Source organism: Vidua chalybeata, chromosome 2 (genome assembly GCF_026979565.1).
Source record: "Vidua chalybeata isolate OUT-0048 chromosome 2, bVidCha1 merged haplotype, whole genome shotgun sequence".
Lineage (NCBI taxonomy): Eukaryota > Metazoa > Chordata > Aves > Passeriformes > Viduidae > Vidua > Vidua chalybeata.
The window spans coordinates 30,218,212-30,245,685 of record NC_071531.1 but is presented as its reverse complement, the minus strand read 5'-3'; the positions used below and the strand labels follow the sequence as shown (position 1 = coordinate 30,245,685).

Below are 27,474 nucleotides of genomic sequence, written 5' to 3'. Positions count from 1 at the left end.
GAGGGACATTATGAGATGAGGTGGGATGCTGTGACAATAATACCTTCTGCAGCTTTTTGTGTCTCATATCCTACGCTGGAGCCATTGCCTCCCAAGCACATCTAATACATAGAATCATAGAATAGTTAGGGTTGGAAGGGATCATGTAGCTCCAACCCTGCTATGTTAGAAATTGGACAACTGAATAAATATTTGCTTCAGCAGGCCCAAAGTCTATTAAATTAAAGAGTTCAGGAGGACTCTGCTTTTCTAAGTCTGTGATCTGATTAGAAAGCATTGCTCTTAGAACTTGCACAGAGAAAACCAGGGAGAGTTTTCTATAGTCAAACCCAATGATTAAACCAGGAAGAAAGGAGAATCACTTTCTGTTGATAGCAGATCAACATCTTTTGATGTATCTTTTCTACAGCCATACCCACTAAGAAATTAATTAAAAGGTGGATGGCTTTCTTTATTTCGTGTGAAGGCAAATGTAGTAAAATGGGACTTGTTCAATATGAAAGTTCACAACTCTTCTAATTAGAAGGCAAACTTTATTTCCCAAGCTGCCATGAGGAGAAATAATTTCCAAACACTCAGCAAGACCTACTACAAAACTGATTTTTCTGTTGCTCCGTCACTTGACCAGGCACAGCATCTTCTCATCTCTCGCTCTTTCCTCTCGGTCACCTCTTCTAGAGAAGCAGCTTTGACGGAGGGTTCCAGAGGGGGTGGAGAGCGGGGTTCCCAATGCTGGGGTGGGGGTTTCTCGTCACGGCGGGCCGAGCCGCGGGGCGGCAGGGGCGGCAGTGCTTGTCCGGCACCGGGAGCGACACTCGGAGCGACAGTGGGAGCGGTGCTTGGGACCGCCCCGGCGCCCATTGGCTCGGCGGCTCCATATGGGGCTCGGCGAGGCTCCATAAAGGCGCCCGTCCGCTCGCCCATCCTCCCATCCATCCCATCCCCGCCCCGCCATGCCCTCGCCGCCGCCCGCCCTGCCCTGGCTCCTGGCCGCCTGCTGCCTCTGCGCCCTGCCGCGGGGCTCAGGTACGTCCCGGCACCGGGGGGAACGCGAGAGAACCCTGGAAAGGGTCGGCTCCTCTGGTGGAGCCAGGTCCTGGCTGGGCTCCGCGGCATCCCAGCACACCCGTGTCCCGTCCCGCAGGGTTCCCGCAGCCTTTCTCGCGCTACCGGGACGGTGTGGAGCTGCCCCCAAACCAGGTACGTCTGTCATTGTCGTCTGACAGCGATGCGAGGTGGAGAGGTAAGGAAGACACGGGGAAGGTGGGAAACGAGGCTCGTCTGTGGCTGGGAAATGAGGTAGGAAATCGGCATCGGATTGGCAATACCTTATTAAATCCCTTATTAAATACCCTGGGGGTTGGTAAAGAGAGGAGGGAGGCTGGCGCCCTTTGCCGCCCGCAGCGGCAGGTGGAACAGGTACGGGCAGGGGTGTGGAGTGCAGCAGGGTGCAGAATAGGACACCTGGGTCAGCAAAAGACGGACAGGCTAATAACAAGCCAGCCCCGACTTCCCGAGCTAAGGCACAGGTCCGAAGGTACGATAGACACACTGTTAATGTCTATTCTTTACTTTTTAAAGCAACTGGCACTCTGTTTCAGTCAGTGGATGGAAATGTCTGATCAACCCCAGGTAACTTGACTCCTGTAATGTGTTTGATCTGCTGAGACTCTCTCTTCCCAACGTACTAATTGTCCTCTATAACCTGGAGCATCGATGTGTGCAGGTGGCAGAGCCTCCGCCAGAGAGCCAGCAGCTCTGGAGAGAAGAGCAAGTTTGTTGGTGTATGTGCTCTCCTCCTCGTGAAGCTAATGCAGACCTAAAGAAAAGCACTTTTTTCCCCCATTCTTGCCATGCCAGTAGTAGCTAACACTGAAGGAAGAAGTGCCAGACAGTTCTGCAGGATTTAGAGGTCCTGTTTTGTCCTGGCTCAGTGCTTGGTGGGTGGATGGTTTTTTTCTGGGGTGCTCAGAGGAGAGGGGGGAAAGGGGAAGTTTTCATAGATAATTTCTGCTGGCCCAAGGCTTACAAACACTTTAAAAGAAAAGATCAGTATGTGAAAGCTGCACTGCATTTAATATTGAGCCCAAGGGTCATTTTCCAAGCAGGAAGAAAAATATTTGCAGGATCAGGAAGTATTTGGAAATTTTGAACATTTTGTGCTGTTTTTTTTCTTTATGAAATGTTCAGTTTTGTGAACCAAAACTTGTAGAAAACAGTTCCCAGAGCCTGTTTTTCAGGTGTCTTACACCTCACTTCCTTTGGAGCTGTAGTTCTCATCTAATGCAATTGAATGCCTAAGCAAATCTCTGTCCTGTGGCAATGTATGGGACAGTGCATTTCAGTATATGAATAAAGATGATATGATTGACCAAAAGGCTTGTAGTTAAAAAGTAGCATAGATTAAACATGCCTCAAAACAAAGCTACCCCTAGAACAATTAGCATAGAAAAATGTATTTTAAATATAAGAGGCTGATTTTGATCATTTATATCACCAGACTGTATTGACAATAGTTGTATTGTGTGTATTCTCCTCAAACAAAAGACTAATTTTTCAGCTCATAGTAGCATCAGTAAGTTTGCCCTTGCTCTAAGTGTTTTTGGTCAACTCTGCTCAATCTAAACTGATCTGGGATCAGAATCAAGCTTATTTTCTATCAAACCATGTACACCATGTTCTCCCAGTAAGTGTATTAAAGTATTGCTTTTTTTTTTTTTTTTTTCAGATCTCGAGCACTGTTTTGGATCTTTGTTATTCCATATTCAACAGCATGCATAAAAATGAGGTAAGGTGTAATTGCTTGTTTACTTCCAAAGCACTCCCTTAAACACAGAAATCAACCACTCCACGACCAACTTTCTGACATGTCTCTCCAAACAATAATGTATAATCTAATACTATAATGGTTTAAGAGATGTAGGAGGGTATAGAAAATATTTTCTTCTTGTTAGTAGTTTGCATGTAATTCTTAGTTACTTTAAATTATTTATATGAAACTGCTGTTTTTCACCAATTCAGAGCTTAAGAACCAAAACATTCACTTATAGTCAGAGTCAGTATTTTAACCTGATCCTCAATTTTGAATAACACAGTGTTAAACACACTAAAAATATATATAACATTGGATCAATAGCAAACCTTAGATTATGCTGAACACTGATGTGTATGAGTTGCTTTACTGATTTTAATACTCTATTTGTGTTTGGGTTTTTTCTTTTTCTGACTCAGAGTAAAGAGATTAAGTTGAGGAGTTATTGAGTATAGCTCTTTTTTGTTGGTGCAGTCATATAAGGACCCACCTCAATGCCAGTTCTGCTTTATATCACTTTTTTATTAGCACCATTCCATTAAGAACCTTTTCCATAAAATTCACTCAGCCCCTGGGTATATGCTAAAAAGGCCAATTTACTTGTGGAGGCTGAGTCCTCTGCTTTTTCAAAAGAGGAGCAGATCCTTCAAGACAATAAAGGAAAGTATTTTGAAATGCATTTTAATATCTCTTCTTGCCAGTGTCTTTACCTTATTATAATTCCAAGCATGCTTTCCTGAAGCAGTCACTAAACTCTACAATACTGAAGCTGATTGTATAAAAAATTCTAGCATTTCAGTCATAAAGTCTAATAAATGTTTTTGAGTTCACTCTTGATTCTTATACTTCCACAGCTTAGCCAATGAGGGAACGTCCAGAATCATCTGGTAACTTTGAACGCAGTCCTATTCCTGGTTACTATTTTAGTTACTAACTTTGCAAAAAATTATGTGTCCTCAAGACACAAGCTGAATCTCATACAATATCCTTTAAAAAGATATGAGCTACACATCTGCAATATGATTGCTAGGTGTGGTCTGAGTAAAGCAGCAGATAAAATAAATATGTGAAATATGGAAAAAGAACTATGTGAAGTATTACCCAGCTGATCAAATCTCATATTACATGAAGTCCTACTTTCTTAGCCCACAAGGAATCTTCAGAAGACACTACAAACTTGAGCTGTATGTAGTGAACCCAATGAAACAGTTATGAAATCCTACTAATGTCAGCTGAATTTAACTTTCTACATTATTCTATATTTCTGTGAATAAAAAAAACCCATTCAGTCAGAGTTACAGATCCTATAGAGAAGGTAGATGGTGTTTTAAGAGAAGGAATGAGGCCGCAGCACTGTGAAAGGCAAAGTCCATGGCAATTTGGGTTTGAATGGGACTTGAACCCACCTGGGGAATTTAAAATATTTTGTGAGAACTAGGAATATTTAGCATCAATATCCAATCACTTCACTGTGTGTTTGAAATTTCCACCCCAAAGATATTTAAAAGCTCAGTTTTTACCATATTTCTTCCACATAGTAATCTCTCACCTGTTATAAATTAGTTAGGATAGTTGAAACTGCAGGCTGAGTCATGAGCCAATCTCTATCTCTGCTTGGTGTGTAATAATCAAATCAGAACAAAGGTAGCACTCATATTGTCTCTCTGTGGTAGTCTCCTCCTTTGCATCCTTTAAAGCACCTTGATTGAGCAAGCATTTTTTTCTTCCCTAGTATTTCATAGCCCTGTAAGATAATGTTAGTCACTTTATAAATTCTTGTCTTGCAGCTTGAACCAAAGAAATTCTCTTCTCATACCCTGAACCATGATTCCCTCTTTCTTGTTTGTGTATTTTGTCTTTTAAAACTCCTTCTCTGCAGTTTCCCATCCACATGCTTTCCTGCATTCTCACCCATCTTCCCATTCTTGCCCATGGCATGTATTTGTTTTTCAATCCCACTCCAGGTAACTAAACCCACTCACTGGTGGGTGACTGATGGGCTGTGGCACACAGCCATCCCATCTCGTTCCTGGCTGGGAGCATACAGCCTGGCAGCTGTGTCATGGGCAGGAGGGCTCCCAAACCAGGCTCTACAGTTCATCACATGTTGAACTTAGTCTGCTCAGAGAAAGTCATGGGGAAAGTTTCTATTCCTTGAAGTAAGGCTGAGTAGAAAAATGAGCAATTTTCTGAAGAATAAAGAGTGCAGGGGAAGGCTTAAACCCAGCAGTCTTTCCTGGGTTAAAACCAAGGGCAGTCTGAAAGGTGAAGAGCAGCCCCATTTTAACAAGATAAGAGCTATCAGCACAATTCAAGCCTGAGGAGTGGAGCTCCAGGCTGAGCTCTGCTTCACCCCCCAGAGCACGGCTGCACTTTGCTGTACAGCAGGGGAAGCCTGTTGAATGATGGTAATCAACAGAGCAACTTCCAGGCAAGGCTTCACATCAGTCTTTTAAAAGATCCATTTGCTGCCGTTCTTACATCTGTCTGTGATAAGTGTAAGGTTATCTCTCTTCTCATACCGAGCGTACCAACCTCATCAGTACCAGAGGGTCACTGTAACAAACCAAAACGTGCCGGCATCTTGATTAACGTACAGTGTCCACTTGCAGGAATCACAGATTGCTTCTGCAAAGTTTACAAAGAAGGTATGTAAATATGAAGACAAGCAGTGGGAGTAGCAGTGGATAGGGAAAGTATGTCCCTTTCCTTGTTTCTTTTAAAGTCAGCTTGAGTTTTTCCAGTGGTTGGGAAGTGATCTGTGCTGACCCTGCTCATACCCTACGTGTAAAGCTTTCTTTTATATCTCTTTTAACCCTGTGAGTCTTTAATTATGGTAACCTAGTTTATTTACATTAGACACAATGTGCCTCAAGCATTAATTTTTAATCAGCATTCCAGATGAATGGGCACTGGGGACTATCAACATCTTGTTTGCATGCTGCTGAAAAAGGCCCCAAATTACCAATATTCTGATAGAATGGTAAAATTTGGCAACAGATCTATGGAACTGAGTCTAAAGTATTTTGTTATTGTTTGTGTTTGATTTTATAGGACAGTCATGGAACTCTGGGGCGGCCTTTCTTCCTTTTCAGGGTATCTGAATCTCTTTGCTTTAAAGATTCTGAATCTCAGACATTGTTATATGTTCACAAACAAGCAGCTGTTTCACAAATTTTTGCCACAGTTGTTTTGAATAGAAGCCAAATATCCCTATGCTTGAAAGCTTAGGGGGCCATTTGTTCAAAAAGCTCTGGTTTGACTAAAACATGACAAGATAATGAGATCTGGGGTACTGGTGGATTAAACACTTTTTTTTTTTTTTTGAAGATATGGCTCTGCAAATGTTTTATCTTGAGCCAAATGATCCATGTGGCTTGTATCTCTGAGACTGTCAAGGTGCACTGATGCTAAATAAATTAGATCAAACATGTGCCTGGGCTGAGTGCCCACCTGGTCTGAAAGGTCTGCCCAGGAAGCGATGTCACACTGCATAATGGTGAAAAGCCAAAGCAAAATAATCATAATTCCTCTCACATTTTTCACCCATTGGCTTGCTGAGCTATGACATGGTCTAATGGCCAGTGTGCTGGTTTAGACACACTCCAATTAACACAAAACTAATTTTTAGGAATATCTTCAACACATTTTTAAAAAATTTAAAATACTGTAAAGTAGGTCACGTCAGGTAACCAGAGTACCAATTCAGCTGTCATTTATGCTTAATTTCAAGTTATATGTTGTTTCAAGTGTGTTCATCTAGGTTCTTTCAGTGCTGGTATTTACATGCTCTTTCTTAGCCATGTGCCTATATTACCCCAATGAATTTAAACCCAAACCGTGAATGAGAATAATTAAAGCCAGAATGTTTAGCTTTTTGGGCAGAGGCTGAATGAAAATTTCTCATATTTAAAAGCATAACCCACCCTGCATGGATCCCCCTGGTATTTGACATGTTGTTTTAAAGAAAGTCTCACTGCAGTTTTATACAGTACCCTGTCTGCATGATGGGGATGTATTTTGGTGTGCTTATAAGTCTGTAATCCATTGCTTCTTTATAATCATCTAATTATGATGTTTTTCAGCCTCGAAATGGAAGAACTATTGAAGGCAGTGGTAAGTAGGCAACCAAAAGTGTCAAGAATTTCTTCTGCCTTTTCACCTCATGAGAAAAGAAGGTACTGAGAAGCATTACAAACCTAGTACAAACCTAGATACACATATTTCATCTGGCCACTAAGAGTTGTTGTGACAGAAATGTAGGGTTTTTTCATGCTCAGAGACTTAGAGAGCACACCCTTGACAGAGGGATGGGGTTTTTCTGTCATGCTTCCATACTCTAAAATAAGGTCAGCATGGTTGCGACATGTTAGAAAGAGAACTATGTGAGAAGAAAGGATTCATGTTTGAGTACAAATAACAGATTTGAGTGCTTTTCTGGACCTTCAAATATCAAAATCTTCTGGTTTTAGAATCTGAAGCTATTTAATTTGTAGCTGTGAAAAAAAAAATGGATGTACAGAACTGAGTACTAAGTCATATTCAGATCAACATCTCAACATAAAATATGATACTGTGTTAATTTGTTTCAGAATATCGTGGAATGTGACGTTCATGGATTCATTCACCAGCTCGATGACTTGGTTTACATAAAGGAAAGAGACTTCCCATTGCAGTGGTTGTCTATTATGTAACTCAGTTGTCTGGAATTTGCTGTTCCATTTAATAAATTTGCAATCAGTAATTCTTTTTGTTGTCCTTTTTTTATTGAAGCCCATACTAGGCTTCCTTGGGCCATAGTCTAGCATTGCCTGGTGCCAGCTGTAATCAAAGGAAATCCATCATCTCAATATTGACAATTTTCAAATGCAACAGTGGATTTTATAACATCTTCTTTAATAGGGTCATAAATGATAAGCTTGTCCTTTTGACTAGATAATATATTTCCCAATTATTTCAGAATAGGCATCCTGAACAACACTATACTAAAATTATCATGGACATTTTAATGATTTATTTTGAGTAACTAAGTGCTCAAGTGTGATAATTGATGAATCCAAAGCACTTTGAAAGAAGAGTACTGCTGCTATATACAGATGTTATTTGATCAGATTATGTATTTTTTTCAGCCTTGCCTTGCTGGCTATCATAAAGCACAAATGAGGCACTTTTGAGAAATATTCTGAACATCTGCCCTTTTTTTCTGAAATCATGCATTTGAAAATGTAGTGCAGCTGATTGTGCTTGCACTGTACGGAATGTTTTGGTATGTGGAGGCATTTATGGACACAAAACCTTAAGTACTAAGCAGTTACTTCCTTAGGAAGAAAAAAGCATAGTAAAATTGAGGTTCTGTGGATACAAATGAGGCCGCAGTTCCTGAACATAGCATTGAATTCCTTGAGCCCTTTGTTATCCTTCCATCTCTTTGGCTACTGTGGTATAGTACTGTTCCAGTAATGCTGGCACAGCCACACGTGAACCAGATTTGGAGACACCTTTGTTTTTAAAAACAAACCCTGAGATACCTGTGTTTTGTCATTTTGTGGGATTTTTGGTGGGGTTTTATCTGGATAAGTTCCCAGTTTGAGCTGGCAGTTAGAGGGAAGGGATGAGTTTTTTGGCAATTGTTGACTGCATCTAAGGCAGAGTATTCAGTTTGGAGGCTCAGAAGACAGGAAGGCCATGGAAAAAGTGGAGTGAGGGCCTCCAAGGTGGTGAGAACTCTATCACTTGCCCCTGAGGAGATGCAAGGGCAACTGGGCTGGTTCAGTCTGGAGGAGGGATGCCTTCAGACCCTCCAGTGCATATGAGGGTCATCTAGGAGACAGCTGTTGTTCAGTGTGCTGTCAAATCCTGTAGGGAATTATTAGCCCTTGGAAAGACTACCAAAGAGATGGTGGCTTCTCAGGTATCTTGGACCAGTTAGGATGTCCCTCTGGAAGGAACAACCAAGCCAAATACAAATGGTAGGGATGCACTCTGGCAATGCAAATAAATAAGAGTTAATGATTACGAAAGCACTGCAATGGCACTTCTGGCTTGTTTCATCTCAGAGGCCAAAGCTGAAAAGTATCAAATTTTGCTCAGTTCTACCTAAGTATTTGTACTGGTATTGGCTGGGATAGAGTTAATTGTCTTCATAGCAGCTTTTATGGTGCTGTGTTTTAGATCTGTGACCAAAACAGTGTTGATAACAGAGGGATATTTTAGCTGTTGCTGAGCAGGGCTTGCACAATCTCAAGACCTGTTTCCCACCCCACCAGTGAGGAGGCTGGGGGTGCACAAGGAGTTGGGAGGTGACACCGCTGGGATAGCTGACACAACTGCCAAAGGGATATCCCACACTGTATGCTGTCATGCTCTGCCATGAAAGCTGGGGAGGAGAAAGGGACAGACACATACACATCCCTTCAGAGTGATGGTGTTTGTCTTCCCAAGTCACAGTTAGGTGATGGAGCCTGGCTTTCCTGGGGATAGCTGAACACCTGCCTGCTGATGTAAAGCAGCGAATGAATTCCTTGTTCTACTTTGCTTTACCTATTAAACTGTCTTTATCTCAGCCCACAGCTTTGCTCACTTTACCCTTTCAATTCTCTCCCCATCCTGCTGGGGAAAGTAAACAAGATGGCTGAGGTGATACTGAAGCAGTACTGTACCATAGGCAACTCATGCTGTGCTCTCAGAGTCAGCAAAGGCTTCCTCCACCCACAATAGGTTTCAAGAATAACATCTATTTGGGCCTTGAAACTTAAATAAGGTTGATAAATAGGTGGTAATTTGCAGGTGAGAACCTATCTTAGGTTCCTCAGTCATATATCTGTAGTAACTGTGGCTTCTCTGTAAGAAGCACAGAAGAACTCTTCATTACTCAGTGGAAATTTTTGCTCCCTGGAGCAATTCAAATGTCACCTGTGAAAGAGGAGACATTAGTAATATACAAATGCAAAGGTCATCTCTGGCCTGAAATTCTTTCTGAATATCCCACTGCAAAACTCACAGCAGAATTTCAGGAGTGCAGACACAGGTGACAACAATTAGAAGCACAGAAATATTTCTGCAAAGAAAAAGAGGTGAAAGCTCAGTTCTCCCTGTCAGGCAGAGAAGAGACAAATCTAGAATTTTATTACAAGATATTCAAAGTACTGAGTGTGTTTAGAAGAGTAAACTGGGTACTTATCCATCCTCTTGTCACAAAAAGCAGCAAGGAGGGACACTCAATTACACTGAGAAGCAACATGTTTCAGCTGCAAAGGGGAAAATTTTCCTAGCACTTAACTCCTGAAACCAGTTGCCACAGCTTAGAGCATGTGGTTAAGATCAGCTCGGTGGACTCTTGGAAAGGCAGGAATATTCAGGAGTGCACATCTTCGTGCTGCCTAACTTGACTCAAAAATCACTTCAGGCTGGCCTAGGACCTTAAAAGCCTGGCCTGCTGGAGCTGGGCTCAGCAAGGCAGCGTTCAGCAGAGCACACAGCAAGGGACCTGGAAATGCACTGGTCTGTGAGGGAGCAAGTGCTGCCCAGCCTCACGACATGCTGCTCACCAAAGGGACAGAGCACGAAGCACAAGAGGAAAACCTTCTTGGTGTTTTACTTCCCTCACTCTGGTCCCTTCGTGATCTTGTGCTTTGGACAGCCTCGCTCCCTGCTCATCTCCCACAGGGAAGAGCTCACTTAGTAAATCTTGAGGGGATGGCAAGCTGCGAGGGATGGCAATGCTGCAGGACAAAGTCAGCATTCAGAATTACCTTGGCAAAGATACATATGGGAAAAAATATGTACAGCTCACAGAGGATGAAAGGAAGTGATTGCACATAGTGAAGAATAATTGATTGCAGCTTTGCAGCAAAGGGGATGGGTAACTGTAGACAGTCAAATATCATAGTGTTGAGGAGAACACAAAATACAATGTGGAATGAATAAGAAACTGTAGAGACTGTTACATGGGAGGGGTTGCATTGCTGAATATAGGTAAGGCTTCATGTACAGAGCAATACAAGTGAAGAAAGAGGGGAACAACCAGCAAAGAGGAAAGGCAGAGGTCAAGGAAAGTTGAACTCTGAATGAAGTGGGATTGATTTGCAAGAAGGAAAGCGTGAGGAGAAGAATGATAAAATGCTTCATTTTAAACTCACCATTCCTGTCAGCATTCATTAATGCCTGTGTTTACTTATTTGCTGGGATTTTAGAGTCGAGCAGTGATCCCAGGATGTCTACTGGTTGTTTATATGGCGATCACTCTTAAGACTTACTTACCTGTTCCAGACAACTCCCACATTGCAATTGCCATTTCTCTACCTTATTAAACAGGGTAGAAATATATCTTTGACTGGGCTGGACTGCATAAACTGTCTTTATTGCTCTGATAGATTTCTGCACTGAACAACTAGAGGGAGCTACTAAGTGTCCTTCAGTCATTTCTGGATCAACTTTTTCCAGTGTACAAAACCAAAAATGTGACTGATCTTATAGCATTTTATGATTCACCACCTAAAATTTTGACATTTCTCTGGTGCAAAGAGCCTTGTACACCAAAAAACATCTCCCTATTAGCCTTCAACTTGCTGAAAGATCACTAGAGGAAGTCTGAATGAGAACATAATGCAAACTTGAAAGAAAAGAATTCTGGATATATTTACTACAAAGCTTCTGCACCCAGGGATTACTACACAGCCATTTCAGATAGTACCTGCTGGATCATGGCACTGAAAGATGTGTACACATAAATACAGGTTTCTGGAGTACAGCTGTCTAAACATCAACCAGAAAAATACCTATACATGGACTAGAACTTCCAGCAGATAATGCAAAAATGTAGAACGTGCATGAACTGACCTCAGAGCACCCAGAGGCAATCATGTGTGATCCATCTGAAAAGGTGCAAAATTCAGGAGCCTCATTCAGCATGGCACCAAGGTCGTATTTCCTCTCATGAACCTGGTGTGAACTGATGGGCCACAGCCACTTACCCTGCTGGGCAGCATGGCCTCTCCAGGAACAACACCAGAGACTCTGCTACATGAAAAAACACCAAAATAGCCTTTGATTATCAGTCGTTTTATATGACATCTTTTCCTTCATTTTCACAGCTCTGTATAGTCTGCAGAGTTACACAGCCTATACATAATCTCAGATTATAACCCCAATTCACTACTCTGTGACTTTCAAAACAGCAGCACTTAACTTCCAAGAGAACAACGGTGTTTAGGAATTGCAATATTGAGACCGGTCAGCAGAGGGCAAGGCCAGCATCAAATCTGGGATGTTCAAAGCAGAGGCACTCCGGGCTTTACCCCTCTCCACGGTGCGCTGGGCTTGACCAGCTCGGGTAGTGAATGGATTCAGACCTTGTGCATCCCTTGTGCTCACTAAGACAAGACTCTCTGAGGCCGTAACTTGGGATGTTTCCTCTCCTTACAGAGAAAGTGAAGGTGACAGAAGATATCAAGTTTATAAACACACAAATCTCAGTGCAGAGTGAACTACAAGCACCCTGCACAACCAAGACATCCATCAACAGCATCCCGTCCTCTAGACAGGTAAAAGAAGAGCTTTTCCAGGCACCATTTCACCCCTATGCTTCCATCTGCTCACCACTTCATTGAATTGCGGAGCACCATGTGCACACATTCTCTAATGGGTGTTATTGAAGGCATCTATTTTCCTTGACACCCTGGTGCCATGGCATAACTGAGTTAGGAAAGTAACACCACATCAAGATAAATGTGTTTTGTGGCATCTGTAACAAGAGAGATGCCAGAGGAGCTGTGTTTTGAATGGGTTTTTTAGCTTTGATTTGTAACTAAGTCACATACTAGCCTCAGCTACAGGTGACTGAGCAAAGTTGAAACCTATAGCATAAGACATGAGAACTAGACATGTGCCAAAATACCATGCAATTAATGTCTTGTTTCATCAAAGTCAATGAGCACTTTGGTGATCAAGAGAAGAAGCAAAATGGTTGCTATTGTATTTGCAGTTTGAAGAGGATCTCCTATACTGTATTACATGAAAGAAAGTTTTTATCACAGTTTCATTAGAATGACATAGATTATGATTTCTATACTTACCAAGCACTTTACTGAACAGGGCCTACCTGTGGCTATGAAGCTAAGCATCTTCACTGCTAAGATAACACCTTTCTATCTTCCCCCTTTGTGAAAAAAAGGGTATGGTTACCTAGCCTCGACATTTTGCTATATTATTCTGTGCATTCCTGTTCAAAATCATCCAGAGTGCCTATTAATCAAGATGGATACAACCCCAACTTTCCAAGGAAGCCAAGTGTTCATTATCTGGATATTGGTCTGAACTTGTTCCCAATGCCTATGTTTGGAACAAATAATGACATAAATGACCATAATAGACCAGTAATATTTGTTGAGAGTTTATCTTATAATCAAATAAGACACTTTATCCTTGAAAAAACATTGTTTTATGATTACATGAATGCATCATTATTTGTCAGTGTAATTAGTGCTACTCCAGTAAATATTTAAATACTCCTCAGCATATGTTTTGCAAAACTGGGTGCCAAAACTGAGTTCTGCATTTTCCCCCCTGTCTCAGAGTGGCAACACCTCTAAGAAAAAAAACCCAAACCCACAACAAACCAACTTTTCCTCATTATTCTAGCCCCAGGTTTCTGAGGATCTATAATTTCTCTGTTGATGTGTTGTAAGGCAGCAGTGAAGAGCCATAGCTCTGTTTATTTCCTCTTCAGCAGCAGAACATTTGATCTGTTGGTGGCCCCTGCCAGTGCTGGTTTGAAGCTTAATGAGCTGCATTAAGTTTTAACAAGTGTTGTGGAAGGAAGAATATGTCTAGAAAATATCAGTAGTAGTGTTATGTAAGCAACAGGACAGCAGGTATAAATGCAGAGCCAGAACAACTAGAAAGTATCCTGACAGTGTTCTTGCTTGACAAGCTTTATAGTGTAAACAAAAGAGTATCACCCAGTTCTTCCTGCCAAAAAGGGAATTATTCTTTGCTTTATTCTATTGTGAAATGCTACCTCACACAAATTTTACATTTGCTTCCTGCTGACATCTATGCCGCTCTTTTCTTCATGTACCTATTTCTCATTCTATTTTTACAGCATTTTCAGCTCCATTCTCACAGTTCCTCACCACTTCAGAACTATTTCTTTCAGTAACAACTTCTGCTCAATCCTTTCCTCCTCCTGCTGCCCCAGCACAGAGTGTCCCAATACAGAGGGCAAAGGCAGTTAATATGCTCTGAGGAAGAACATGCTGTAAAGACCAGAGCAAGTCTCCTTTGAGAGCACCTGTTGCTTGTTAATTACAGTCAAAGTAAGTTAAATGCCCCTGAATATAGAAGAGCCTTTTTTTTAAAGATGCAAAAATGACTCTTTAAAAAAATTTATGGCTCCATAGAAGAAAACCAACAGACTTTGGAGGGGAGAAGGTAGAGGGGGTAGACCCTTTCTCAAGTTATTGAGAACTTTGTACAATGGAAAATACTGAATTTGTCATCTGTGTTAAGAGAGAAGATGTGGCTCTACCACTTTCTGCATGCTTTGCCCTGATAGAGACTTAGTGTAATGATGGAGCAGTCCAAAAAGAAGCAGATGCTCACTACAATTTTATGAGCAATAAGGCTTTAAAAGACACAGGGTTACTAACCTCTAAAGCAGAGTTATCCTCCGAGGCACTGAACTAATTGCACCAAGACACAGTGTGTGTCCTGACTCCTTTCCCTACTTCATAACACTTACCTGCAACATGTTTTCAAAAGTAAGCATGTACTCAACTTTTAAAGAAGTTATTCGGGTGCTATGCTAGGCTATTTTTTAAAAATCTCACTTTCTCTGTTCTTCCATCCATGAGAAAAGAGAAAAGGAGACCAGAGTGATGCATTCTAGAAACTTTATTACACACTTTAAAAATGCCTTAAAATTAGCAGGCAAAATACTGAAAGAAGTAAGCACAAATTAGTGGCACTGAGCCCCAATAAGTGCACAGTGCATAAGTGCTCCCATAAGTGCACAGTGCAGTGGTACTGAGTCCCCATAAGTGCACAGACCAGACCAGAAAGAACAAGTTTCACTGGCTGCCACCATATTCTTGAGAAAAAGCAACATTTCCACTAGATGTCTTCGGAAGGAGCTGAGAAAGGATATTTGGCATAACCCCGCCTTGAGGAATGGTCACACTGGCAAAGACCTTGCTCAGCTCATCATCATTTCTCACAGCCAGCTGAATGTGCCTGGGCAGAATCTTTGTCTTCCTGTTTTCATGCGCAGCTTTCCCCGCCAGCTCCAGGACCTCTGCTGTCACGTACTCCATCACTGCAGCCAGGTAGATGGCAGCGCCAGAGCCAATCCTGTTAGCGTACTTCCCTCTTCGCAGGAGCCTATGGACACGGCCCACAGGGAACTGCAGACCTGCCTTGGCTGATTTGTATTTCTTTGATGCACTTCCAGGGCTGCCAGCCAATGCTTGTTTCTTTCCACGTCCAGGCATTCTGACCAGCGAGGAGACACAGAGGGCTGGAGGTCTTCAAAACACTTGGGTGCTTGGGCTAGAGCTAATGGATAGCAAGAGGAGGTAACAGCAAGGTCACTTCTGCTCTTCCATATCAAGGAGAAAGCTCAGTCTTTTCTTGAGGAAAGAGCTCACCACACACCACAGTTCATCAACAGCAGAGCTAAAATTTTAAGTTATTGCCCTTTTACAGCCTGCCTTTTAGGAGAAGGATCTCATTGCAAAACCTGTCAAGGGTTATTGAAGTTAGATATGAAGGGCTCAAAAGAAGAGAAGCTTTCCCCTGCTACTTGGAATATATTTAGGATTGAGGCACAGTGGGTCTTCTTCAGCAAGATTTTTTTTAAACACCACAACTGTTACCTCAAAGCTAACTTGAGGCCTGTCTCTTTCAAGAGCAATCTGCATTACAACTTCTACTATCAAGTTACAACTTCCCTCCATTTCAAATCTAAAAATGGAAAAATTCTTGCAGCCTACAGCTTGTTATACCCAAAATACTCCAGGACATTTTCACACATTTCACACAGCTTTAAATTAATTCCTTAAACAGTATTCTCTGGATTCTATGAGAATACTACTGGAGATCTTCCATACCAGGAAAAGGATAAATTGATTTGGACAGCACAATGCAGACTGAAGAATAGAAATTACCACCTCATGATGAAGGAAATTCAGCCCAGCTAGAACACTCTTACAACTGGAGTAGCAAAACTACTTATTTAAATAATGTCTCTAGTCTACAAGTAAATAGGACAGTTAACTTCCAGCACAGCTGGCTATAACATACAAAAACACCCATCACTACATTAATACGTAGGGTTTTTGCTGAGAGATTTAACTATTTAAGAAAAATCAGAATAAGCTTTGAAAAAATAGTAATATGTAAAAAACCCCAGCTCCTAATAAAATCCAAGCAAACAAAACCCTTATAACTCCTTATCCCTATTACCAGACAACACTTTTTCTATATTATTCACAGTACAGTCATACTGTGTAATAGAGGCAGCTAACTTACAAAATAACATGAAGTCCACAGCCCCAAATTTTCCACAATGCATCATAACATAAAAGTACATCACATTACCTTTAAAAAATTCTTATTTTGTCCTAGTCTGTGCCTTGCTACAACCTGCACTCAAGCACAAACAGGCCATATAACACCTCTACCGCAGGCCCAGAACCTTTTTATTAGCAACTTTTTGTTCTCATCGGTGCATCACCTGGATAATTAATGAGTCATTTACACACGTGCTTTATCTTCCTTCACCTAGTCCCTGATCTGGGGCAAAATGAAGAAACACATTACAGCTGTCAGAAGCAAATTGGCTGGGGTGAGGGGGAAGAAGGCAGGCTGTTTGCAAGGGCTGAGCCATAGCTGCATTTCAGCCTCGCTATGACACTGCTAGTTCTCGCCCACTCTGGCTGGAGTATTTCTGTCTGCATGCTATGTGTAAAAACAGCCTCTCTTTTTCCTGCTGAAGCTTGATTTAAAAAGTACATAGGGAAAATGGGCTTTGTAAATATATTTTTAGTTGGGTGGGAGGAGGAAACTGTATTTTGCTTTAGATGTGTCCTGGGTAGAGTCATGCTTGGTTCACATTGTGTCTGAGCCCCACCAAATGATGTGATGGGGCTGCTCCCTCTTCTGGTAAGTCTGTCCCAGATGGGGCTCAGAGTTTACTGTGGTTCTGGTGCTGAGGGTGCTTGGCTAGTTCCTCTTCGTTCATCTAAGCAAGAATCTCACCTCAGGTAAAGGACTATTTTTGAGCAGCCTTTAAAGAAATGAGTGCTCACTTCCTGCTCATGCTCTTTCTGTGTTTGTTTTCTGGTATTCAAAGAAGTTTCCAACCAGTAACATACTGAGAGCTGTGGGTGTGAATGGTATTTCAGCCACAGAAGATGACTATTTAAACCAGAAGGTACTCCCAGAAGCCCAGGTTCTGGCAAAATACTCAGACAACAGAACTGTCACGAACAGTTCAGCCTTTGGTTCTGCCTGCCAGGCACCAGATGTGGGTCAGAGCTTCACAGCACCTGCTTTTGTGGCACTCACCCACTTTTCCTACAAGGATGAGCATTTAGTCTAAGCTGAGTGAGGCTAAGTTTCCTGCCACCTCAGGGCATTAAACAACCAGTATGGGGTACCATCTGCACGTCCAAATGCCCACCATGAGGACTGATGTCCTCTCAAAGCACAGCTGCCCGTTTCTCCTAACTCAGAGCCAGAAAAGGTGGCTGTGCTTTCCCTTCAGTAACCCAGACTTAGCACAGGGAAAGTGAGCAGCCCACTTCAGAATAACTGGCTGTTAATGGGATGCCCACAATCTTATAACATGTGGAAGTGGCGCTTCTAAATTTTCATTTCAGGCCCTTGCCAGAGCTGAGACAGTCCTTCCTCCACATGTTCAAACAGACCCTTAAGACCTGCTGGCAGGTTCTTTAGGGTTCTTTTACAGGGATTAAGATCTGGGTAAGCATGCTGTCCATTGGGCTAGAGCATAAAAAGGAGGGGAAGGGAGGCAGGAGCAGGTCCCTTCCCTCTGCTATGTCTCTTTGAAAAGCTGAAAAGATCTGCTCAGTTCTTTGAAAGGGCAGGCCTAGGTGCCTGTTTGTATTGTGATAAATAGATATGATTCGTGCTAACTGAATTGTAACTATACCAATAATTGTTATAAAGTAATAGAGGAAAAGCAGATGGGCCCCTTCACAGATGTTACATGTGAAAAACAGGATACAGGATGTAGTATTGAGATAAGCAAGATCCCAAAACAGAATCGGCCTTGGGATGAACAAAGTTGGGATGATTCCCAAAGCAGAATCAGCCTTGGGATGAGCAAAGTTGGGACGATTCCAGGAATGGAATCTAAGTAGTGGTTTTATCTATGAAATAATAAGACTGATTTGGAAGATAATGCTTACTTACATAGCACAAAGCTTAGTGCACATGTGCAACCTGTAAAGTTATTCAGAGGACAGCGAAGAAGACAGCAAGCCTTCCTCTGAAAAGACCACCAAAAAGCCAGGAGACCCCCTAACAACAAGTGGAGCATGCACCATGCAGTGTAGTGACGTAGATGTCAAGAATCAAAAATAGGAGGAGATTTATGGAAAAATATTGATGAATATGTATTAGCATACAGTATATAAGTTTAGTTTGGATTCCTTTGTTTCATAGGTGAGGCAGGGTGAGAAGCCCTCCCCGTACCCCAGTCAGTTTTGCTTATGCTTTATATGAACCTTAATCATACTTAATTAATCACTGCCAATTTTTTTGTATATGCTTGATTATATTTAATATATTTGATTGTATTCATTTATACAAAATTGCTGTTCAATTAAAATTGCCGCTAAATTCAATTTTGTTGTTTATTAAATTAGACATATAGAACTTCATTTATAACAGTATGGAATGGGGTGTGATCCCAAACGGATTTGGGTCACCACATTCAACACACTTTTCAGTGTTTTCTGAGTTTAACACAGACTCAAAACTGAAATAAAAGTTACTGTCAAGAGACAAGTTTCTGGTAATATCAGTTGGCTATGATCCAATCATAACAATACTGCAAGTATTATAGCCAATTATGTCTAATAAGAATACATAATACAGGCTTGATTGCTTATTTTATTTTTTAACAGATCAGGGAAAGAAAAGAAGAAGATTAACAAGTGGGGAAATAAAGCAGGACATGAATACAAACAGATACAAAAGGCTCAGTGAAGTGGAAACAAAAGTTACAGGGAATCACAAAAAAAACCTGGACGGGACCACAGTGAGTCACCTGTCCAACCACCCTGCTCAGGCATGGTTATTCTGTGTCAGGCTGGATGGGGCTTGGAGCAGCCTGGTTTACCGGAAGGTGTAAATCCCCACGGCAAGGGGGATTTACGATCTTCAGATGCCTTTCAACCCAAACCGTTCTGTGACCCCTCTCACCGCCCCTGACTGCCCGAGGCCTCCCGCCGCCGGTGCCATCCTTATTAGGCGGTGCGGGAAGCGGCGGCGGCGCTGGGCCCGCCCCGCCGGGAGCGCCGCCTCCTCCGGCCGCGCCGCGCACGCCGGGACCGGCCCTGCCCGGCCTTGCCCAGCGCCGCTGCCCGGGCACGGCCCGGCCCCGCCGGCACCATGCAGGTGAGCAGCCGCGGTGCCCCCGTGTCCCCGCACCCGGCCGTGTGCGGGCGGTGCTGCGGAGCGAGCCCGGCCGGGCCGAGGGCTGGGGCCGACAGCCACGGGCCGACAGCCTGCCCGGCCGAGTGCCCGGGGCAGCCGGGGTGGGGGCGGCCCGGGTTCGTGCCGCTCGCTCGGGGCAGAGGTGGCTGTTACGTGGCGGTGTTGTTCGGTAGCTCCATGGCTGGGTTTGTGGCAGTTTGTTGCTTTTTTTGCAGCTACGGTGCTCATTTCACTACTGTAGTGAGCGGGTCGGTGTTTCAGGCACTGCATCAGCGTGATAATAAATGATAGGAAATGCGGGGTCGAGGGAAAGGTGACCGCCGTCAGAGACGGGGGAAAAAAAATATATGGAGTTGTGTTTGTTGAGCTACGTTGTTATTTTTCTTTATTTTCTTCTGTTTCTTTTCCCCTTCTGCCCCCTACCTCTCCCTTCCTGTCCTCGGTAGTCCCTAAGTACTGGAGCTTAGTCGGAGAAGGCATACGGTTATATATGGCTGTGAACAGACCTGGTGTAAGGTGTACTGATCCAGGCTATAGCAAAGCAGTATGTATGCTCAGTTTCTAAAGTGGACCTAGGCCAAGATAGCAAGGAAGCACAATCAACCTGTGGGTGTTTATCACCAAGATTTTTTGTATTTGAAAAAATAAAATTGCCTGCTAAATAGGAAAATTTCATACTCAGCTACTCAGCTTTTCAACAATACATAGGGGTGTGTTGGCCTTGTTTTGCAGGTTTATTGCAACTATTTAACAGAAAAATCTCAGGAATAGTCTAGCTATAGATTTAGATCTGAATCCTTAGCAATGGGCTTGGCTGACAGAGATGGCTTGCTTTTCTCTAAGCACTTACATAGTCGCTCTGACTTGAATGTAGCAAGGAGACTTCCCATGTACTGAGGGCTAGGTCTGTAAGGTTTGTGTCTGTGTGTGTGTTGTCACTAATGCTTCCTCATGCAGTGACCATTGGTTTGATGGCCTGTCCTGCTGAGGGTCTATAAGGAAGCCCTCTGGCTAACATGCTTCTCTGTCACCCAGCTAATACCCTCTCCTTTTGTTGCACTTTGTGAGAGATGCAGCAGTGGTTACAATGCTTCAAACTTTGGTACCCAGACAAGACCTCCTGTATGTGCTGTGAGTGGGATGGAATAAAACAAAGTCAGTCTTCAGGGTACTGCAGGTCTGGGGCTGGAAAGAAGCCTCGGCATCAGGAGGATTTGCACTGTGACTTTTTGGCACCATCCAGTTGCCAGTTTAGCAACTGTGTTAAGTTCTGAACTTCTGTAAAGCTCACCTTGAAGAAATATCTCTTTGTTGTTCTGTTCTAGGATCCAAATAAAGACACGGAGTGGAATGATATTCTGCGCAAGAAAGGTATCCTTCCTCCAAAGGAAAACCTGGAGGAACAGGAACGGGCAAAAGAAGAGGAGCAGTTTGCCATCCTTCAGAAATCTCTGGGTGAGCAATCAGCCAACTCAGGCAGCAGCAGAACAAGCCTTGGAATGGCTCCTGGGGGAAGCTTTCTCAAAGAAATGACCAGCATCAATGTTTATATGCCTGTAAAGCAATGTGTCATTTTCTAGGTCTGTAGGGATACCAAAGCTTCATCTGTGCAGGGTGATCAGCTGTTAATGGTATCAAACAAATGCATTCCTGAACACATGGATTCTCCCAGCACAGGAAAGCTTTGTTCTTCGTGTCAGCTCTGTATGTTTATGGAAGTAAATGTTTAGAAACTGAAACAAGCACAGTGCAAAGGGAGTCTGTCAGGTGAATGTGATGTCTGTGCTGCAGCTGCTAAGCTTGAAAGCTCATGCAGGTAGTTGGGTGCTCGTCTAGGCAGCTTTCAGCTCAGAGGCCTTTTCCATCATATTCTTTCCATCTGTATGTCTAAAGCACATAACACTTCCTAACAATCCAGTAGGAATAATAATGACAGGTTGAGAAAGCTGGGGCTGCTTAGCTGCTTAGGAGAGGAGAAGGCTTAGGGGAGAACTGTAGCACACACCTTCCAGTGCCAAACGGACTGAAAAAAGAGCTGGGGAGGGACTTTTTAGAATCATAGAATAGAACCATAGAATATCCTGAGTTGGAAGGGACCCAAAAGGATCACTGAAGTCCCAACTCCTAAGGGCAATTCCAACTTTACGAGACCATGTAGTGATAGATAGGACAAGGGGGAATGGCTTTAAGGTGAAGGACAGTAGGCTTAGATTAGATATTAAGAAGAAATTCTTTGCTGTGAGGGTTGTGAAGCACTGGAACAGGTTGCCCAGAAAAGTTGTGGATGTCCCATTGCTGGAAGTGTTCAAGGCCAGGTTTCAGGGGCCTTAGAGCAACCTGATTTAGTGGAAGGTGTCCCTGCCCTTGGCAGGAAGGGTTGGAGCTGGATGATTTTTAAGGTGCCTTTCAACCCAAGCCATTCTATTATTGTAAGATAATATAAAAAAAAAATCCACTGCATACTTCCTATTAATCTGTCTTTAGAGTAAATAAATTCTGTTGGACTGATGAAAGTTAATGAGTGTTTATCCTGGAATGAGGTTTTTGCTGATTTAATGTTTCTTCTATTCTAGTGAAAACTTATGAGGACATGACTCTGGAAGAGCTAGAAGAGAATGAAGATGAATTTAATGAGGAAGATGAGAGAGCTATTGAAATGTACAGGTCAGAGCAGCTTGCAGAACTTGGCTTTAATGATAATTGGAGAGTCTGTCTTTTATATGCTTTTAGATATTGTTGAAGAGAAAGTATGTTTTTAGGATGATGGAAGAAGGGGGTTGTGTTTCTGGTCTCTTGTGGACCTTCCAAGTGTCTTTAAAAGGATAACAGCGTTTGAATTCAGTATCCTTTATCTACAGCCTAGCTTTGCAGAGATAATGTGCACCTGCTGAGTGTATGGCCAGGAATCCTGAGAGCTTTGAAAATCACCTCCAGTATTTCCTAATTTTTGTGTGAATGAGATTAAGGTGCTGCAGATTTGCATAATTAGCGTTCGTTTCCCTCTGTCTCGTAACGTCTCTCATGGCTTTTGCCATTTAATTTGGTAGTGTATTATGTGCAGAAGAAATGTCTAGTGAAGCCAGAAATTAGGGAAAAAAAGCATTTCATGAAACATAGATTTACCTCTTGCATATGTTTTTAGCCTATGATGCAAATACAAGAGCATGTACTGTGTCATTTTACTTTTATGGCTCTGGGATTAGAAGAAGTTTGTAATTTGTCTCTGAAGTCTAGGCCTCAACCAGCTCCTTCAAGTTATGTTCTGTCAAAAGAATGCATCTATTCACAAGATGTCTTTTTCATTCCTGGCTATTTAGGCAGCAAAGGTTAGCAGAAATGAAGGCAGCTCAAATGAAGAATAAATTTGGGGAAGTTCTGGAGATTTCGGGAAAAGATTATGTTCAAGAGGTTACAAAAGCTGGAAAAGGTATATGGGTAGTCTTACACCTCTACAAACAAGGGTAAGAATTTTTTTTTAAACCATTAAACCTTGCACTGTCAATAGCTGAATATGCTCCTAGGTAAATGTGTAGTTACTGTAGAACTAAGGGCTGATATTGGAGTTCTAAGAAATAAAAACAAATTAGTAATTTTAATACTGTTGAGTCAAGACTGCTGAACTTCATTCTAGAATGATGTTACCATGAGGTGGCTTTTTTGTACATCTCTGCAACACAGCAAGATGTGTACCATACAGCTTCCATAGAGGTAGCTGCTGCCACTGAAATATCCAAGCACTGGAAATTATTCTGGATTAAATGGAAGGGCCTGTGAATAGGAAGGATCAATATGTATTTAGCTTGGTTTCTAGTGGCATACAAATGGAGTGAGCAAGGTTTGCAGTCTTGTCACTATGATAGAAAACCTTGTCAAAAAGGTCTGTTAATGTTGCTAGATTTTTTTTGGAAAGATTATAAATACTTGCTGTTGTTCTTTGTCTCAAATTGCCTCAGAGGTGTTGATCATCATTTGCATACCTTCTTCCAGGAGCAGCTTTGCTTTTATTTTGCCCATGCTCATGCAGTTTCTAAGTATCTTAAGTTCATTAACCAGTTTCCCTGAATACACAGGGGGTAGAGGGGAAGGTTGCATTACTAATATATTAAGACAAGAAAACCACCACACACCAAAATCTCCAGTGGTGCTGATCTCCTTTGAATGCTGGAATGCAGAAGTTGCTTCTGGTACTTTTGCCTTTCCAGAAAGTCATCAGTCTGATATTTCTGACCTTTCTTCTGGAGCCGTTTACTTTTTAAATTGTCTCTTGTTTTCTCCTCATGTATGTCTGTTGCTGTTCTTCACAGAATTCCACTGTGTGCCTTAATAAATCAACATATGAGCGGGCTTGCAAAGAAGTTCAGAGATGTGAAATTCATCAAAGCTATTTCTACCACCTGCATTCCCAACTACCCCGATAAGAACCTGCCCACGATATTTGTGTACCTGGAGGGAGACATCAAAGCTCAGTTCATTGGGCCTTTGGTGTTCGGTGGCATGAACCTGACGAGGGATGGTGAGTGTCTGCACATCTGCTCTTCCAAAGGAAAAGAACTGTTTTGCTGGGAATGAGAGAAATGAGGCTTAGAAGGGACGTACTGAAAATTATACTAGATTTTTTTTTCACCCCTATGGCTCAACCACATGGCTGTCTTGTAAAAGCAGTGATAGGCCAACATGTAGGTATTTGTCTTGTGTGTGCAAGTATTTATGCCCTGTGTTGGGTGAAACAAATTTTGCTGGATATATTAAAGGGTAAACAGTACCCATGCTTGTTCTTAGGGTGTCTTGGACATGAATGACTGCCCTTGGCTGCAGTGACATGATAATCTGTGCACTTGCCTACTGGATTGTAGGGCTCTTTGTTTCATTTTCAAGATGATGGCATATGTTTGTCTGTTGTCCCTGACTGAGTCAGCTTAATTCAGTCATCACAGAAAGCTGTGTACTGAAATTTCTGCACTTTTCTTTTATGTCTTCCTTCTCCCCTAAGCATAGGTGCCTTCCACTGAAGATTAAAGAAAGTGTGAGGCTGTGTTCATTATTCTGTAATACCTGAAAGAAAATAGATTTGATGATAGGATTGTCAGCAGGAGTAGGGGAAAGGTTTCAACTGAATGTGTTGTATTGACTTTCTACCACTTCTGGGAAGCAATTCAGTCCAATTTGGGCCTACTGCTGGTGGTGAAGTCTCTCTTTACTGTCTAAAGGAACTTTTATTTAGTGTGTGATGTAGAGGCAAAGGGGTGAATTCTATTTATAAGGTACATCCCTGGAAAATACCTATAATTCAGACGTGTAAATGAAATTTCCAAAGTTTATTCCCTGCCTCTTCTGATTGTGATGAGCTCAGTATATGATGGGAACAGCTGTAATGTATGAGCAGTATTCCTTCACTGGCAATAGATGTGCAAATATATCTTCTGCCCTTATGTGGTTAGAAGGAGGTAGAATTCGCTTTCATGCAAGAGTTGCCTCTAAAGCTGCTGCTCTGTATCCATCACCTCTTTTGCACTCCTGGTTACAAGGTGAGCAGGGTGACATTGGGGATGTCACTGGTGGGTACAGAGCAGTACCCTGACCTTTGTGCCCTGGGCTGAGACCTGTGCCAGCACTAGGGACTGGGAAAGGAGGGCTTGGCTGGAGCTGTTGTGGTAAACAGGGCAGGAGTTGGGATCTGGGTATGGAAGAAGAAGAGGAGGAGGGCCCTGGTGTGGTGGTGGTGTGGTAGGATGATAAAGGAAGTCATCTTGGGGAGCCAAGGGTGTGGGCTGTCTCCAGTTTGCCTCCTACATTCATGACTCTTGTTTTGCACTGCACAGAATTAGAGTGGAAGATTTCTGAGTCTGGTGCCATCAAGACAGACCTTGAAGAGAACCCCAGGAAGCAGATCCAGGACCAGCTCATGTCCTCAATCAGGGTGTGTGTCCCAGCCAGAGGGGAGAGTGACTCAGAGGATGACTAATTCCTGCGGCTGCATCCAGATTGATGCAGTGCACTTGCAGCCAGTGTTCCCACCTCAAGCACTGGAGACACTCCTCAAGGCCTTGCTGAGCCCCAGAAGGGTAGCATTTCAAGACATTCATTCTAGAAACCTCTAGAAACTAAAAACATTTATGTTTTTTAAAAATTGCAGCTTCACTTAAGATGCTGAAAGACATTTTGTATAGTGAAGCCTGAGTAAATCTTACTCAAAGGTTTTAAAATATAGACATGAGTAGCAACAGGTCTCTTGTTATTATTTTCATACTAAATTGCTACTTCTTAAAAAAAGTTGAAACATGAAGTGGCCTTAAGTACACTGTTTTTAACAAACTTAAATGGTACAAATCAAATTAAATAGCTGTCTTAAATAATTGTTTATGACACTTTAATGGACCATCTCTTAGCCCACTGTGCTCAGACCTCTGACAGCCTGGACTTCACAGAGAGCTGGGGCGGGTGGTACCCATGATGCAGGTGCTTCTGAAGGTGGTGTGTGGTCCTCTGCTGAGATGTGCTGGCACCAGAGGGACAACATGAGGCTATAAGCTGGGATTCCAGGCATCCTGAGAGAGGCCTTGAGGATAGCCAGCCTCTCCTGGGACCTGCTGACTCCTGAACTCCACTTTCGAGTTAGCAGCACTGTTTTGCCTTTCACAAGGGCTGAACTTCATGCACCATCTTGCCTGCTAATTGCAGAATGAAATTCAAGACGGTGGTGCTCAAGTGTGAAACTGCTCATTTCTTCAACAATATGAGAAGTCAGGTGTTCCTACAGTAGTGCCATTGCGAAATGGGAGGGAGGATGATGTTTGAGGAACTGACATCTTGCTATATTAAAAACTTCCATTTTCCAGCTACAGTAATAATAACTGAAGCCTTAAAAGAGCATAAACTTAAATATCACCTTGATTATAGATCTGCTGACATTTGGAGCTGCTTGATTATTTTAGGTTGGATTTAATGTCCACTTACACTTTCAGTTGGTCTACATTCAGGCTAACAGTCTCCAAGAGCTTTTGCTAATGAGGCTGCCCCAATGACATTTTGTTATATTGCTGGTGGATTCTGTGGGTGGATGGTAAAGAATGCTATACTCTTTAAGCAGTGATATTTTTAAGATTTTTTTATTAGTTTGTAGTGACTTTCAAATACACTTTTTGCACTCTGAGACAAATCAGTGTGTAGTTCAAACAACAACTAACTGTTCCTTAGGTGAAGTTATAAGATTCTGATGGAGAGCTTCCTCTTTGAGATGTGAATGGTGATCTGAGTCTCAGTTGTCTCCTTTCTTTTATGCGTGTTTTGGCAGAGTAGCTAAAATATTAATCCTGTGCAAGTCAACCAAATGCAGCACAATAGAAGCTGATAGATCTGAATATGATTACATAGCAGCACTCTTCTCATGACACAGGACAATCCCAAGTGCTATCAAGACTTGATGCTTCTTTGTGCTCACCTACAACTTCATACAGTCTAGGAAGAGAACAACTCTTCTTCTCTATAGAAGCCTACAGTGCATATTTTGCTTATCTTTTGCTTGTTCACATTGAATTGTGCTTTGGAGTGACCTCTGACTACATGGACTGCATTTCTTTTGGAGGAAACTAGAGAAACTAGGGGTGAATAAAAAGAAGAGGTGGGACTTCAGACTGTTTCCTTCACAATCTCTTCTTCCAGCAAGGTCTTAAAACCATAGCTGCCTTCCCCTTTTGTGTGTGGTATAATGGGGTTTGTGAGATCTTGGACCACTGAGAGGACTGAGGCCCTGAAGAGGACTAGGGCTGCGTATGGGTTGTCCCAGGCTGCTTAGCTGTGGGGAGCCAGATAGCCTGTGCCTGGGAATGATAACTGTGGCACCCCCAGGTCGCAGTTTTGTCTTTCGTCAGAAAGAAGCGGACCTGATCTGCCTGGGAGGTTTAAGCAGGAAACTGCCTTGGGGAGTGGGAGAGCGCCTGCTCCCTGGTGTCGGGGCTGTAGCAGGGACTGCCTTGCAGTTT

The 27,474-nt window shown here is 42.5% G+C and overlaps 3 protein-coding genes across 3 annotated transcripts; 2 read left to right on the top strand and 1 right to left on the bottom strand.

Annotated features, from left to right (window-relative positions):
* Positions 1 to 953: 953 nt before the first annotated feature.
* On the top strand, positions 954 to 7,437 carry NMS (neuromedin S). Its single transcript, XM_053936196.1, has 8 exons — positions 954 to 1,026; positions 1,145 to 1,200; positions 1,582 to 1,632; positions 2,729 to 2,788; positions 5,425 to 5,460; positions 5,867 to 5,908; positions 6,898 to 6,928; positions 7,405 to 7,437. Exons 1-8 carry the CDS (start codon positions 954 to 956, stop codon positions 7,419 to 7,421), a joined length of 366 nt encoding a protein of 121 aa, XP_053792171.1. The 3' UTR covers positions 7,422 to 7,437.
* A 7,294-nt stretch (positions 7,438 to 14,731) lies between these two features.
* Positions 14,732 to 19,358, bottom strand: LOC128784228 (histone H2A-beta, sperm-like). Its single transcript, XM_053935609.1, has 2 exons — positions 19,179 to 19,358; positions 14,732 to 15,364 (listed from the first exon to the last, which is right to left on the bottom strand). The coding sequence occupies exon 2, from the start codon at positions 15,298 to 15,300 to the stop codon at positions 14,881 to 14,883; it is 420 nt and encodes a 139-aa protein (XP_053791584.1). The 5' UTR covers positions 15,301 to 15,364; positions 19,179 to 19,358; the 3' UTR covers positions 14,732 to 14,880.
* Positions 19,354 to 27,124, top strand: PDCL3 (phosducin like 3). The gene is made up of 6 exons (XM_053935608.1): positions 19,354 to 19,456; positions 20,821 to 20,950; positions 22,069 to 22,159; positions 22,813 to 22,956; positions 23,800 to 24,008; positions 25,315 to 27,124. Exons 1-6 carry the CDS (start codon positions 19,451 to 19,453, stop codon positions 25,455 to 25,457), a joined length of 723 nt encoding a protein of 240 aa, XP_053791583.1. The 5' UTR covers positions 19,354 to 19,450; the 3' UTR covers positions 25,458 to 27,124.
* The last annotated feature ends 350 nt before the right edge of the window (positions 27,125 to 27,474 follow it).

Bases quoted from the DNA above. Each gene is read 5' to 3' on its own strand.
- NMS (XM_053936196.1), top strand. From the start codon at position 954: ATGCCCTCGCCGCCGCCCGCCCTGCCCTGGCTCCTGGCCGCCTGCTGC. The intron at 1,027-1,144 runs GTACGTCCCGGC...CCCGTCCCGCAG, and splicing joins CGCCCTGCCGCGGGGCTCAG to GGTTCCCGCAGCCTTTCTCG. The intron at 2,789-5,424 runs GTAAGGTGTAAT...GTCCACTTGCAG, and splicing joins ACAGCATGCATAAAAATGAG to GAATCACAGATTGCTTCTGC.
- LOC128784228 (XM_053935609.1), bottom strand. From the start codon at position 15,300: ATGCCTGGACGTGGAAAGAAACAAGCATTGGCTGGCAGCCCTGGAAGT.
- PDCL3 (XM_053935608.1), top strand. The intron at 22,160-22,812 runs GTCAGAGCAGCT...CTGGCTATTTAG, and splicing joins AGAGCTATTGAAATGTACAG to GCAGCAAAGGTTAGCAGAAA. The intron at 24,009-25,314 runs GTGAGTGTCTGC...TGCACTGCACAG, and splicing joins CATGAACCTGACGAGGGATG to AATTAGAGTGGAAGATTTCT.